The sequence below is a fragment of the Anopheles gambiae genome, chromosome 3 (assembly GCF_943734735.2).
Source record: "Anopheles gambiae chromosome 3, idAnoGambNW_F1_1, whole genome shotgun sequence".
Taxonomy (NCBI): Eukaryota; Metazoa; Arthropoda; class Insecta; order Diptera; family Culicidae; genus Anopheles; species Anopheles gambiae.
In genome coordinates this window covers 13,600,970-13,616,118 of record NC_064602.1, presented here as the reverse complement: position 1 = coordinate 13,616,118, position 15,149 = coordinate 13,600,970, and the positions used below count along the sequence as shown (strand labels likewise).

At 44.3% G+C, this 15,149-nt stretch overlaps 2 protein-coding genes and 1 non-coding gene across 3 annotated transcripts; 1 reads left to right on the top strand and 2 right to left on the bottom strand.

The window, feature by feature from the left end:
* Positions 1 to 4,773: 4,773 nt before the first annotated feature.
* LOC1275488 (dyslexia-associated protein KIAA0319-like protein) lies at positions 4,774 to 11,893 on the bottom strand. Its single transcript, XM_061656963.1, has 7 exons — positions 11,271 to 11,893; positions 9,261 to 11,176; positions 8,887 to 9,186; positions 8,511 to 8,816; positions 8,210 to 8,444; positions 7,954 to 8,121; positions 4,774 to 6,161 (listed from the first exon to the last, which is right to left on the bottom strand). The coding sequence occupies exons 1-7, from the start codon at positions 11,560 to 11,562 to the stop codon at positions 5,968 to 5,970; spliced, it is 3,411 nt and encodes a 1,136-aa protein (XP_061512947.1). The 5' UTR covers positions 11,563 to 11,893; the 3' UTR covers positions 4,774 to 5,967.
* On the bottom strand, positions 6,510 to 6,629 carry LOC11175668 (U5 spliceosomal RNA). Its single transcript, XR_003025299.2, has one exon. It is a non-coding gene; the product is annotated as a U5 spliceosomal RNA (small nuclear RNA).
* Positions 11,894 to 13,910: 2,017 nt separating the features above from the next.
* LOC3291767 (histone H1) lies at positions 13,911 to 15,101 on the top strand. The gene has a single exon (XM_557774.3). It carries the CDS (start codon positions 14,068 to 14,070, stop codon positions 14,965 to 14,967), a length of 900 nt encoding a protein of 299 aa, XP_557774.3. The 5' UTR covers positions 13,911 to 14,067; the 3' UTR covers positions 14,968 to 15,101.
* The last annotated feature ends 48 nt before the right edge of the window (positions 15,102 to 15,149 follow it).

The following is a 15,149-nucleotide window of genomic DNA, read 5'->3' as shown; positions in this document are numbered from 1 at the left end:
GTTACCTGTGTTGTATGTTTTTGATCATTTTTAATTACTAATTTACTTTTAATAATACTTTTAATTGTTTTATAATAAATTGGAAATTAACTGAAATTAATGAGCACATTAAATTAAATTACTATTGCGTGTCATTGTAACGCTTTATTGCGATTAGACAACCAATATCCATACCAATATCCATCTAGCGAACAAAAATATTTACAATAAAATATTCTTTAATCATACTCATTCATTTCAATTTAGATTTTGTTTCAAAAGATATCAGGTCCCGATGTATGCTAATCAAATTCTATTTTTTAACCAACTCGTACACTACGTGATTTTGTACTTGTTTGAAGCTAAAACAAGCTTTTAAATTATAAAAGCTAAAAGTTATTTTCGTGTGAAAATAGTGCAAAAATAATTCGATGAAAACAATAAAATTTAAAGCAGCTTCTTCTTGTTTGCCTTTAGTATTTCAAATTACAATTGTTCGTCTTTTTAATACTTTCTTAAGCAGAAAGTAGGATAACAAACCATGCCTTGGAGAGATAAAAGTGCGGAAACACCGTTTCAGGGCCAATTTTTAACGCAATCAACAATATTCAACGCTTGCGAGATGTTTTTCGACAGTTGTCATACATGTGTGACAGCTCTGTGGTTGAAAAACATCTCGAGACTGTTCAATAATGCTGTTCGCATTGAAAATTGTCCCGAAAACTAGCGTAAGAGCTTCAGCAATTTTAGACGATCGCAATCAACAGGCAACCTAATGCCTAATGCCTAAAATGCCTAATGCAACCCAACTATGTAATTGTAGCAAAATTTTAGGAATGACGATTAAAACTGATACGATTATTATAGAATGTTTCGAAGAAATTATGTTTATCATTTCCAAATTTCGATGCATCTCTCGAGCAACATTTCAGTGAATATTACACAATTCCCATTGCCTATCAAACGCTATCACGATTATAGGGCAAGGCGGAGGGTTTACCGATAAATAAACACATTAAATCTCAATCCCCAAAAGCGCAGGAAAATGATTTTGCGCCGCCGTTTGGTGAATTGACACGAAGCACGTATTAATAAAGTCTCAACATTCGCTTGCCACGCGCGTTTCGTGTATGTGTGTGTACGCGTATTTTTTTAGCTCTTTTTGTTTTGTGTGTAAGTCAAATTCCTTCCTTCACTGGTTCGTACACATTCGTTTCGGTGTTCCCAGTTTCCCTCCCAATATCCCCGCCCCACCGTCCTAAATCCGTACGCACACGTTTGGGCGTCACACATTCGGGTTGTTCCCCGTTCCCCAAGCTGCTTTTATAAACTGTTGTGACGATGATGTAATTTATGTTGCGCTAGAGCAAGACGAAAGAACAACAACAACCGAACGCATTTGGCGCACGTGAACGTGAACCAAGCGATGGGTTTTAGTAGCGGGGCGTAGTAGAGGTGGTAGCAGAGCGTGTGTTTGGCCACAGCTTCGCACAAAACCAGTGCGTCCTCCTTCGCTGTATTATGCATGAAAACAAAGAGCGTGTGTCGATCATGGTGGTGGTGGTGGGTAGTGATGATCAGATCGAAGAGTAACACCGAGCGCTGTTTGGCATCGTGCCAGCACCAGCAACCCGCGTAACAACCCCCGGTCGATCTTCTGCTCCCTTCAAGCGGTGATCGCGCAGCGATACAGGTCAGATCGCGCGAAGGTCAAGAGAGGTATAACTTGTACCCCCCCCAAAAAAAAAGGTATACCAACACAAAGACACCAATATACAAATAAGCAAACACACACACACAGATGGGATCTTTTCTATACAAAAGCGTAACGATCCACCATGAATGAGGTAAATGTGTTTGTGCAGAGGGTTTGGAGCCTAATAATGACTACATCTTTGTATAAGATGCAGTGTAGCTTCCAAATCCGCTTCCAAAAATTGCTGAACTTTGCTCGCTTTGCATACAGTGTCACATACACATTCTGTCCCTTTGGGTACACCAAAAGAAAAAATAGGTCAAACAACACGCTGCCAAGCTGGCAAGTGCAGTTACGTCACTATTTAAAAACAAAACTGAAACCTAAATATTCTTGCACGAAAAATTACCGCCCTTGAAATTGCTTTTAGGTTTAGGTCGTGCATGTTAAAACATCAAACTAGCGTTAGCGTTACGTGGATCGTTCGATTGAGGTCATATTTATTCGAAATTAATAGCTTTGAACACTTTATTTTTCTTTTTATGATATCATCAAATGAATATATGTAACAAATACTTAGAAATTTTTACGCTAGATCATAGGGAGCTAAATTGAAGCAAAATAAATCAGTTTATTTGCCATATTGTATTGTAAACAATGTAATAGATCATCAGAAAAACCATAAAGCAACTAAAAGTGATTAAATTAAGATCATTTTAAAAGTTAATTTTATACTTTTATGTATTTTTTTATAATATATGATAGTTTAGGTTAGCCAGAACGTTGTGCTGCGTCGTATAAAAGAAAATAAACATAATTTTATGGTTTTCACACTTTTTTAAATTTTATGTCTAAGTTAACAATAATACAATGAAACATGAAAATATCAAATAATACGATCATCACTTAACGCAAACATTAAAAACTTATTGCTAAAACATCAAATTTTATACTCCGCCAAGTAGAAAAAAAATAGATTAAATATCTCTATAATATTGGTATTAAAAAAAATTTTAGGAAAAATCAAATACAGATTCAGAAAAGTAATCAAAAACAATCGAAGCAAAAAATTTTTTTTTAAAAATTGACGTAATTTTACAACACCCACCAAACAAAACACCAGTAAAGTAAACAACACTAATAAAAAAAGAGATAAACAAAACGTGCGGAAACATTGATTTGTAACATTACATCACATTTCGATACCTCACAAGGACACGCAGCTCTTCCCAAACGCACATTCCAAATAGCATGATCATCATCATCACCATCAGAATCCATACAGGGTTTCACACTTTATCTCAAGACCGCGGGACCCCTTCCCGAATCTGTCTTAGTCAAAGCCAAGACTGCGGTATGATGCTTGAAAACGTTGATGATACCTGAATTCATCGGATGCAATGCTGAATCTGCGGCACATTTCTCGAAACACACTGGTCCGCGTCGAGGACATGCGGTCGAATATTTTTTTACACGGATAACCTTTGTGTATATCAGTGTACTGAAAACAGTGAATTATTTTTTCGTGTTTTTACAGGAAAAGATGATTTAAATAGTTCAAACTACTTTCTTAACACTTGTAAATATTTTAATTAAACAAATATGCATTCACTCATGTTATTAAATTGTCTTTTTTTGGTAAAAAAAACGAAAAGGATAATTGAGTGTTTCTAATAGACTGATGTACACAAAGGTTATCCGTGTAAAAAATATTCGACCGCATGTCCTCGGCGCGGACCAGTGTGTTTCGAGAAATGTGCCGCAGATTCAGCATTGCATCCGATGAATTCAGGTATCATCAACGTTTTCAGGTATCATCAACGATTTCAAGCATCATACCGCAATCTTGGCTTTGGCTAAGACAGATTCGGGAAGGGGTCCCGCGGTCTTGAGATAAAGTGTGAAACCCTGTAAAACGTTGTGTCTTTCACACCAAACGGAACTTAAACATAGGAAGCTTGCCTGCCGAAACGATGTCAATAATCGATACGTCGTAATGGAGCGCAATAATAGAACGTTACGTATAAATTTGATCCGGTTCATGGCGCGGCCCGGCATTGATACGCAGACGGAGACAGCGCATAGGTGGTTCGTTGTAATAAGGTCGTACAGGCATATGCCAATCATCCCCCCATTGCAAGCCATTCCACACGCATGCATCCATCATATTATATGGCTAACCTTGAACATTATCGTGTGCATCTATGAACACCCTCCTCTAGTCAGACACAGCACCAGTTTTTGAGCATTAAACTATGCTAATTGATCGTGAACAATTGAATATATGAATGGTTCGATGCGGAGGAGGGTGGGGCTAGGCTAGACAGCTTCGGTTTGTTTGTTTTGTCTATTTGAAGTGTAAGGTTGCATCGAGCGGCAGCCCGAAATCGCTGATAATTACATCAATTAACAGTTAACAGTTTAAATAGTGATTCCAAAATGAGGGCAAGAGCACGAACAAAATTATGCAAAAAAAAGCACGAGGAAGCAGCGTAGCAAATTGGATTCATTTTAAACTTGATCTGCCCGCCCGTATGTCCCGTGTATCGCTAAGTTTAGCCTAAATCTAATCAAATCAGTTTATTACTTGTTAAGGACTGTTGTGGGATAGGTTTTGGGGGATTTGGGAGTGGTTTTTATGCAACTTACCTATTGAATCTTATCCGGAGGATGCCTATACAGACTAGCGTGACTGTGTAAGTCGCCACACCAGAGAAGACGTAGACATTTTTTGCTTTCTTATCACGTTCACGGATTCTAATGCTTTGGATGTCCCACTTTCATATATATATATATATATCGCTCTAATTGATTCCAGAAGACCTCATTCAACATTAAACGCATTGCTCTTTTCTTTCACATCAGTCAATCATACTCCTGTAAAGAGAAAATTTCTATTAAACAACATTCAACAATGTTTTGCTGTGTCTTACCAAAACAATTAAAGATTGAATTTAATTTTCCATCATTGCATACACCGTGATCTTCCTTTATGCAAACTTGACATTACGGCTTTTTGCGAGTTTTCTGCGTTGTCTTCTAGTTTCTAACCAGAAATGTTGTAATATTATCACATTCTTCACAATTCAATCGCCTCATTTCGCTTTGTATTCTGAATATATTTTCCACTCTATCGCACCACACTCTCCGTCGAGATGACACACACATACACAGACAGAAAAGACGAAATCCGGTGGCGCTCATAAGTACATTATGCCCTGCTTCTTCGGGTGCCCTTTCGGGTGAGTGCAACATTAATACTGCCACCGACCCTTACAAGAGCCCTACTCTGATGCTCTGATCTGCCCCGCCTGCTCAGTGATACTTGCTCAAATGCTCATAAAGCTTTTGAAGCGTCCCAGTCAACCCAGTCACCCAGTCGCCATCATCATCATTGATCATTTCTGTTCTGTTTTTACCGTAGTTTGCGCACCTTGCTCACAGCCCCGATTCAGTACGGGTGGTACACGCGTAGTTATTTCTTACTTGTTTAATACTTTTCTATATCTCCTCCATTCTCGGCGTACAATATGTGCGTTTTTTTGTTTGTTCGTCTTTTTTCGCTAATTGGTAGAATGTAGTACGGAATATTTTTATGCTGGGAGGGTAACATCTAAACGAAAACATTACACAACACTCATAAGCAAAACCTTCCAGCGTGCCGGCAGGCGTGACACCCCCGTGGGTTACCATGGCTACTGGTAGAACTAATGTCAAATGCACCTTGTTCGAATCGAACACGTAAATGCAAACTTTACACCACCGATAAGGAACGGGATTCCTCCGTTTTTCGTCCCATTAGTGTTCGATCGTTCTTTTGCACGGTTTGCCTAATTTTAGCAAGCAATTTCTGTTCATTACTTCGATGGCTTTTGAATCACATTGGTTGTTACAATAATAACTTACTTCTTACAGTGCGCTTTTGGGGTATTTTCTTTTGTTAGGGAAAGTATATCATAAAGTTTTATATAGGAATGCAAAAGAAGAAAGTGCGTATCTAAACGATTAGTTTAAACAAATGGAATGGTGATGTGTGTGTGTGTTTTTTTTTCTTGCTCAAAGCGCATTAAATCAATCATATCGTTACACGTGTACATCAAAAAATCACTACAAGCACATTAGGAACGTATTTGGTAAAGAAATTTCTTCCGACTAGTTGCATATAACCCTCCGCCTCCTCTCGCGGTTGTTAAGGTTGCACACCCTTCCCCTTTTGCTTCCCCCTCCCCCAGCACAGGGGTGGCACTGGTACAGTTGTTATCGTTTCCTTTTTTTGTCGCCTATCTTACTGTTTAAGCTTTGATGCGTCGTCCTAGACGCGTTACACCGTACTTCGGGTGACCGCCGGCTCCGTTTCGTAGCTCGCCGTTCGGTAGCCCACCGTTGCCGGACCGTCCCGGCAAGAGTCCGTTCTGTCGCGAGCGGCTCTCGAACAGCACGTCCGAGTCGGTTTCGCTGTCGGAAATGGTGGTTCCCGCGCGATTAACTGTAACAAGGAAGTAAAATAGATATTTAATTGTTGATTTCACCGTTTACATTGAATTGTTCAATAGTTATTAAAGTGAAGAAGCATCGTTAAGCTCAAGAAATGTGTTACTGGAAGACTACCGGTAGGAATATAACTATTCCAATTCTAGGCAAGAGAAATGTTGTTAAAACGGAATTTACAATAAAACTTAGGAGTAATTTCATCGATTGCTTAATCTTCCAATAATCGACAGGTATCCATAAATCAAAGGAAAAATTCTAATGATTAAAGATTTTCATCATTACTAAATCTTGTTATTATACAGAATCCTTGTTTATCAAATTTTCTATATGAGATTAGGGCTCAACCTCTGATGGGGTCGAGACGACAAAAATTCAGTTTAGACTCATTAGAGTATCCCTCTCCACGGAAATCTTTAGTAAAAGGCGAAAGATTTATTCGACAACTGAAGAGAGATCAGAGTACCACACAACGCTTTTTCCTACCGACCACACCAACGCACGCCGTGCTGTGCTAGCGATGCTTTACTAATCCACACCATGCCCTTTCGCGACCCTTGCGCATTGCCGATGCCTATTCCCTTCAAACACGCACGCATTACAGCATTAGTATATTTCGGTAGAGAATATAATGCTCTTTCTATCCCATTACATACAAAGATATGTAATGCAAAGCATTTTCAATCGAATTGCAAACACTATTGAAAGTTATTTTTTCCCCGAATCAGCATTAACACAGCCGGCATTATTTTTCCCCCTTATGCTGTTCTTCATCTTTCACCCTTTTGACAGCGTACGCCCAGCTGGGCTGACGGATACACATGTTGGCCAGCATTTGTAAGGCTTTGCGCGATGGCACGGCGTACAGTGCGGTGCGTAAGTTTAGTTCATAACGAAATTTTAATTTATAACACTCAATTAGAAACATTACGAACATCAACATTATTTTGCTATTCAACACTCAAACTACAAAAACTTCTCTTGTTTTTTTTTCAATATTTGGATATTAAGACTAAAAGCTCTAAAAAAGTAATGAAATTGGTAGCTCTACAATTGTTTTATAGAGATTTAAAGCCAAATGCCAACAAATGCTTAAAACCAGTAAACATTTGTTGGTATTTGTGATATATTCGAAGTATAGTTAAATGGTGCCGGTTACGGTTGATTAAATTAACCACATTAGTAGAATAAAGAACAGAAATGACCATTCTGATTGTATGTTAGTTTAATTAATTTTGAGTTAGTTTTTAAATTAAAAAGCTATTTTCTAAACAAAAAATAAATATCCAGTTGGCTTTCTACGGATTGACCCCATACACAAATATTCTTATTTTCAAATTAGATAAACCCCAGTACAGTGGTGTACATACAAGTTTCATGCAAAATTAACTTAATATTAAGTCAAAAGATGTACAGTCATTATCCGATATACGCTATCGCACGGGACCGAGCGCAATAGCGTATCTCGAGTTTTCGCGTATAGCGGATTCCTATGGAAAAATAGTTTACACTACCGGTTCAAAGGTTGAACTATATCGCCCCAGAGTTTTGCATTAGAGTTTTTTGTTATAAAACAGGTATCTTTTGCACAAATTTAATGCAAAATGCATTAAGAGTACTAAGGAAATTCAAAAAGAGGATAAAATATTTCAAAGAATTAAAATATTTGCAAAAAACACATGGAGCTGTCAAATTTAGAAGAACCGCGTACTGCGAATTCGCGTATATCGAGTATCGCGTACTGCGGATAATTGCTGTACTTAAAAAAATAAATAAAAAATATCACTCACATGAAGGCAATTCCTCGTCGTGCGTTTGCAAAAGTGAATACTTTTGGGGCTTTGGTCGCGTGCGCGGTTTGGCCGACCGTCGGCAAAGGCACGTAATACCCCAGCAGATGCCGGACAGGACAAAAAACACAATCAGCACACCAACAATCACGTAAAGTATGGACCAATCTATTGCGGGGGAGACAAAAAAATATATAGTTGCGGTTCGGTTGCTTCCAAAGCACCTTTCCCTTCCCGGGCCTGCTCATATACATACCACAGTTGGCCTCGGCAATACCCCAGAAGTAGAAAATGTCCGGCATCCAGAAGCTTTGGCAGATGCATTCTCGCGTCTCCGCATTGCACACACCGTGACCGGAGCAATCGTTCTGGCAGACGGTGGTCCGTATACCGACCACCGACGTGCCCAGTATGGTGTAATCGCGCCAAAACTTTTCCTTCAATATTCGCTCCACCTCGAGCGCCGGCATTAGCTGCGGTTTGTCTTTATCCTACGGAAACGGGAAGGTTACATTACTGCTCTGTGCGTCATTCGCCGTTCAAAAGTACCCCCGTACCTCAAGGCCGTATTGTTTCTCCACGTAAAACACAATCACCACCTGTCCCGTTCGGGGCTCCACCTTAAGCTCTCGCACGTGCAATTTCGCCATATTGTCACCGATCAGCAGGGTTAGCTTTTGCTCGATCGAATCAAGCTCGGCCGCCGTCAGCACGGTCGCTTCGGTTGTAATCGTTACCTCTACCAAGCTCATCAGCAGCGGATCGGGCCGAACGATGATGCTCACGGTGTCGGAGGCGGACAGTCCTTGCCCGTCGTACACAGTCAGCTTAAACACGTATCGCCCGGTAACGATGTTTGTTAGCTATTGTGAAAAAAATATAGCTCTTCAATTGGTACTTTGGTACTTCCATCCCACTGCCAACACCACTTACCATCAAAGCCGGCTTGCTATCACTGCCATCGATGATGGTCCCCAGTGCCAAACTGCTCGGTTCGCGCGTCCAACTGTACCGCACAATGCCCAGATCATCGCGCGACTGGCTTCCGTTCAGCACCAGCACATTGGTGGGCAGTGTAACCGTTTGATCGCCCCCAGCATTCGCCACCGGGGGTGTGTTCTTCTCCTGCACCACGGTAATGCGCACCCGATCGCTCGCATTGTTGTTCGCCTCGTCCGACACGGTCAGCTCAAACACGTAGTCCCCTATCGTCATCGCGGTGGCATTCGCTATCTAAAAAAGCAAGTGTAAAAGACCTAATGTTAAAATTCCACTCTTCTAATGACCTCCGTCCAGGCCACACTTACCGACGCGTTTGCACTCTCAATCAGCGCCGTGTTGGGGCCGGAAATCTGTTGCCAACTATAGGCGACAATTTTAATATCATCACTCGACTCGCTCCCATTCAGCACTGCCCAGGTTTGGGGTAGATAGATCGTCGTTCCGTTCGTGCCCGCCTTCGCCACCGGCGGTCGGTTGGTGGGCGGCTTCACAAACACGTGCACCATCGAGGTGGAGCTTTGGTTCTTCGCATCCGTCACCTTCAGCTCGAACGCGTACACACCCTCCTCGAGGTTGGAGAGCTGCAGAAACGGTGTCCGCGTGTTTTGCATATCGACCGCTTTCGACTGGTTCGTGCTAACCTTGGTCCACTCCCACGCCACGATCCCATTATCGTCCTTGCTCAGCGACCCGTTCAGCGTGACGTTGTTGTTCGGCAGGTAGAGGATCTCGTTCTTGCCCGCGTTCGCTTCCGGCGGGTAGTCGATCTCCTTCAGCACCTGGATGATGGCCGTGGTGCTGTTGCTCAGCCCCTGCTCGTCCACCACCGTCAGGTTGAACGTGTAGTTGCCGGCAATGGTAAGATCCTTCAGCTGGAGCGTGCTCACCTCGGGCAGCTCGGGCTGATAGCCGAGCGGGCCCTGTGCCAGCACCCACTGCCAGCGCACGATCTTGGCGTCGTCGCTGGACGCACTGCCGTCCAGGATCGCCTCGTGGTTGGGCAGCCGGACGGGCTGATTGGCGGGCGTGATGACCGCGTGCGGTGGTTTGTTAATCTTCTGCTCCGGCAGCACGGTAATGTTCATGAACGCTTCGCCGTACGAGCCGTTCTGGCCGCTCACTGTCACCTTGAACTGGTACAGCCCCTCCGCCAGCCCGGACAGCTTGGCGATCGATTTCGTCTGGTCCGCTATCGTGCTGTTGCTGTCCCCCTTCGGTTGCGACACCAGCGTCCACAGGTAGTTGTACCTGTCCCCGCTCGTCTTCTCGTCCGGTATGACGTACGCCGACAGCGTTGCCTCGTTCGTCGGCAGCCGCACGTCCTTCGAGGCGACGGAAACGGTCAGCTCTTTCGTCGTGCTCGAACGCACCGGTGACGGCGGCAGCTCGCCATCCGTATCGCCATTGCCCATCGTTAGCTTCTGTGCGGATAGCATCTGGGGAACAATTTGCTGCTGGTGCTGCTGCTCCGCCAGCTGGTCCTTCGACAGGCACACCTCCTTCTCGTTGCGCTCGAACCCTTCCGGGCAGGTACAGATACCGTGCCGCAGGTTCGGCACCACCCGCACGCACACCTCGTTCCGCAGGCAGGAATCTTCGCGCGCCACATCGCACGGGCGCATCGAACCGAGCGCCTTCGTCTCGGTGTAGTACTTGCTCTCCTCCGCCTCCTCGTCGTACTGGTCGCGGATGTAGTTGCTGGCGTACTTCTCAAACCCGGCCCCCGGCGCACCGTAGTCGAGCGATTTGTACGGCCCGCGGTACATGTCCTCCACCGCGGGCAGTCCGTACTTCTCGTCACCGCGCGCCCTAGCGACACCGCCGTTCGCCAGGTTGTACATTTCCGCCAGCTTGCCGAACAGATTGTCCTCCCCGTCCGTGTCTTCCGGCAGCCGTACGGCCGGTGCCGCGGCAACCGCGGCCGGCCCGCCACTCGCTAGCAGCCGCTTTTCCTGCACCTTCTTCAGCACCTCCCACCAGCTGCTCGCTTCGCCCGCCAGCCCGTCCTCGAGCGGGTTCACCAGCACCATGCGCAGCGCGGAGGACGTTTCCTTCTTCGCCGGAAGGCACAAATCGTTGCTGATGCACTTCACGTGGTAGCACGTGTGGTTGAACATGAACGCGGTGTGGCAGCTCGCCCCCTTCAGGCAGCAGTCGCGCACACACTCCTCCAGCGTAGTTGCCTTTGCGTTTTCCGTAAAGTTGCCGGCATCTTTGTTGCCTGCGATGGGATGTGGAAAGCAAAGAGGAACGATTGAGTTGAGAATAAGGCGCAGCATGCTTGATCGATCGACACCCCCCGGTATGACACTTACCGATTGGTGCATAGCCTTCGAACACGTAGTGCAGCATGCGGGGACAGTTCTCGATGCCGGACAGCTCGGACGCTTCCGCCGTTAACCGCCGTCGGTCGTCCTTCGTCGGTTCCTCGTCAAGGCCACAGTCGGCCCGTGGAATGGACACGACCGTCAGCAGACACACCGCACAGCAAAGCCAGTCGCGAATCGACCACCCACCGCCGCCACCCATAATGGCTACCTGTTTCGACGATAAATCTGTTGCTCTCCTTAATTCCCTGCACCAGCACCACCACCGCATGCGGTGCATTCACTTTTTCCGTCGTGTTGTCGTCCTGTGGCCGCCTGGCCTGTGTTGATATATTGCGTTGCACTGGTTTTGCGATGCGCACCCCCACACCACCACTCTCTTTTCAGCTCGTTCGCGCAACCAGTCCGGTACGGTGCATTGTAAGCGCAATATACCTGCACCAGCCCTTGCTCAGCCACGGTGCAACGGGTGTCTTTTTGCCAACTATTTCACGGAAACAGCACTCTGTATTTATTGATAAAAAAAAGAAGAGGGGAACCGTGCAAAATTGCGTTCGTTCGCTGACAACACCACTCTCCGCAGAAGACGTCAAACTCGGAATGGTTTGTTTTGTTATCATTGGATAACAGCAAACATTCACAGGGTGACTCCGCGTCGCTGGAGTCTGGCGCACATTTGTTTAACGGTTTATTTTAAATGTTTTTTGTTTTGTTTTTGGTTTCTAATTCTTTGCTTATTTCTTCTTCGTCGGGACATTTTGTTCGCTGATAAATGCTTTATTTACTGTATATTAATCGCTTTAACCGGGTAAAACGGTTTTCGGAAGAGCCCGTAAACTCCGAAACTGCTTCCGAACCTATCCGAATCCGAGAACTAGTTGTGGGATTATCTCGGTTCCTGCATCCGAGCCCATAAAAGTCCCATTTCTCAAACTTCTAGCGAACCTGCTTTGGTTCAGGAAATAAAACTGAAAATATTTCTATTCAGTTACTGATATCATACCAACTCCGAATCCGGAACAGAACCCGTCCCCCCGGTTGGAGATCTGTTTCCATCCCGGTGTCAGTATTAGTCTGGCAGAAAAGAGAAGAAATTCAAAATACAAGAGGATATGTACAGTAGGTGACCGCTAACTGGATGTGTTTTAACTGGAGTGCTTTTTAACTGGAGGTTCGCTAACTGGAGTGATTCTCAGTTAACGAACACTTAAACGTCAAAACATGAAACATCCGGAATCTCATGAAGAGAAATTTGTCGCAAATGTGCATTTTTCAAACAAATTTAGGATCTCTTGCCTACGTTTGCTATTAGTTTATGTTATTACACGAATTACTATACTTTATATCAATAATAAATGAAAAAAAGTTTGGTATGTTTATTCCAGTCAACACCGATCAAAACAATCAATCCATAGAAACCCCAAGTGCCACAAATCCACTAAACGACCACTAAACGGCTTCTAAACGACTCAAGTTATCTACCTAAACGGAATATAGAAAGACTTCGTTTAGCAGACGGCAAACGACTCATGCATTCTAAAAATAGCGAAAAAGCTGGTGGCGCTCTCTGTTTGTGGAATACCCCAACCAGTGGAGCTTCATCGCTTGGAGGAGAGCTTTCTCATTTCCTCTGTACTGTTGTATGGTTTCGCATTGAAGTTATGCATCGCTAGAACTAGAACGGCGATACGATTGTTTAAATACTAAACTCCAACGGAAACCACCAGCACTGAAGCAAGTGAGATTTGAGTAATGGTCGTTGGTGTCGGTACCCACGTATCTGACCACACGACCATTCATATAGATTTTTGCTCAGAAAGTTAGAAGGCTATATAGGTCATGATAAGATGAAACTTGTCGAAACACATTGCAAGAAAAGGATAGCAATATAATGATGAGTTGTAATACGCCATCTATTGATCAAACCAATGAAGCTGTGGAGCTTTCATTATTTTTCTATGGATATTCAATTTTCCAGTCGTTTAAGCTTAATCTGTGGCGCTTGGGACGTCACTCCAGTTAGCGAACATTGTTCGTTAACTGGAGCTTGTTTACCTCTCAGTTAGCGGTCACCTACTGTACCACAAATCCACTGAACGACCACTGAACTGGTTCTAAACGGCTCAAGCTCTTAACTTAAAGGGAATCTAAAAAGACTTCGTTTAGCAGACGGCAAACGACTCATGCATTCTAAAATTAGCATAAAAACTGGTGGCGACATCTGTTGGTCTCATTGTGTCTCCATAGCTACACAGTGGAGCTTTCCTCCTTTTGAGAGCTTGGTTTCGCATTGAAGTTATGCATCGCTAGAACTGGAATGGCGATACGATTGCTTAAATACTGAACAAAATTATCAATGAAGTGAGTTTGAGAAATACCCACGTATCTGTCCACACGACCATTTACATAGATTTTTGCTGGGAAAGTTAGAAGGCCATGATTAGATGTCGAAACACATTGCAAGGAAAAGGGGACAGCAAGCAATATATTGATGAGTTTTATAAAACGCCATCTATTGAGCACAAACCAGTGAAGTTATGGGGATGCCTGTCCAGTGAGAAAATCTGTGGCGCTTGGGAAACCTCATTTTTTTAAAAGATTAATTTCCCTTTCTGAATTCACCACTTCACCGCAACCGTTAAACCGGTCAACTAAAAGCGGACCTCTCTTGAAAGCGCTCTAAACTGACATCAGCTTTCCGTTGGCAACACGCGACCCGGTAGCCATCGCAATTTCTTCGTCTTGCATTACCAACCGTTCAGTGAGCACTTGCCGCCCAAACTCGATGATACAGCCGAAACGACTAACATTCAGCTCTCCCGCTATGATGGCAAAGGAAGTAAAAGTGCTTGCCGTCAAACCGCTGAAGCCGGAAAAGGGCCAGCAATCGGAACCGGAGGAACAGATGGAAGAGATAACGAACGACAACATGGGCAACACCACCGGGGGCAGCAGCAGCAGCAGCACCGCCATCACCACCACCACCATCAGCCAGGACAAAAATGGCAAAAATGGCAAAAAGACCTACGAGCAGATGATGATCGAAGCAATCACCGAGAACGATCCGCACCGGAAGGGCATTTCGTTTGCGTTGATTAAAAAGTTTATCAAGGGCAAGTACCAAATCGAGACCGAGGTGGCTGCGGTGTACATGAAGCGAGCGTACGAAAAGCTGACCACCAAGTCGATCGTTGAGCGGGTGTCGGGAAAGAGCGGTATCAATGGCAGCATCCGCCTCACCAAAGCGCACGTAGACAAGGGAAGGAAGCAACAGAGCAAAGGGATCAAGCAGGCCGAGAAAGCAGCAAAGAAGGCGGCAAAAACGAAACCGAAAGCGAAGAAGCAGGCGGATCCTAAACCGAAGCAGACCAAAAAGGATAAAAACAACAATGACGGCGAGAAGAAGCAGAAAAAGGAGAAGCCGGCCAAGGCGAAGCCCGCGCAGCCCGTCAAACTAAATCCGAAGAAAACCGCCATTACGAAGACGAAAATCGACCGTTCCGGGGGGAAGGTACGGCTTTCGATTGTGTCCTCCACGGATCCGGGGCCGAGCGGTAGGGCGAAACCAACATCCAAGGCAGCGAAGGGGGGGAAGGCTGCTAAGACTAAGAGTGACGAAATGAACAGGAAACCAACGGCCGCCAAACCGCAACCTGTCAGGGCGGGCAGAGAGAAGAAGCAATAGAAGGAGGTTGGTTTTACGCTCGAACACGTTACCAAGGGATTATTTAATTTATTACGTATTTGTGTGATTTTACGATGTATGCGTGCCATTTTATGTGCGAATAAACTATGTAATTATTAACATGAGAAAGGAAAGCAAAACGTGTAAAAGTTCATTTTTAGGCTCAATAAATGGACCTCCAG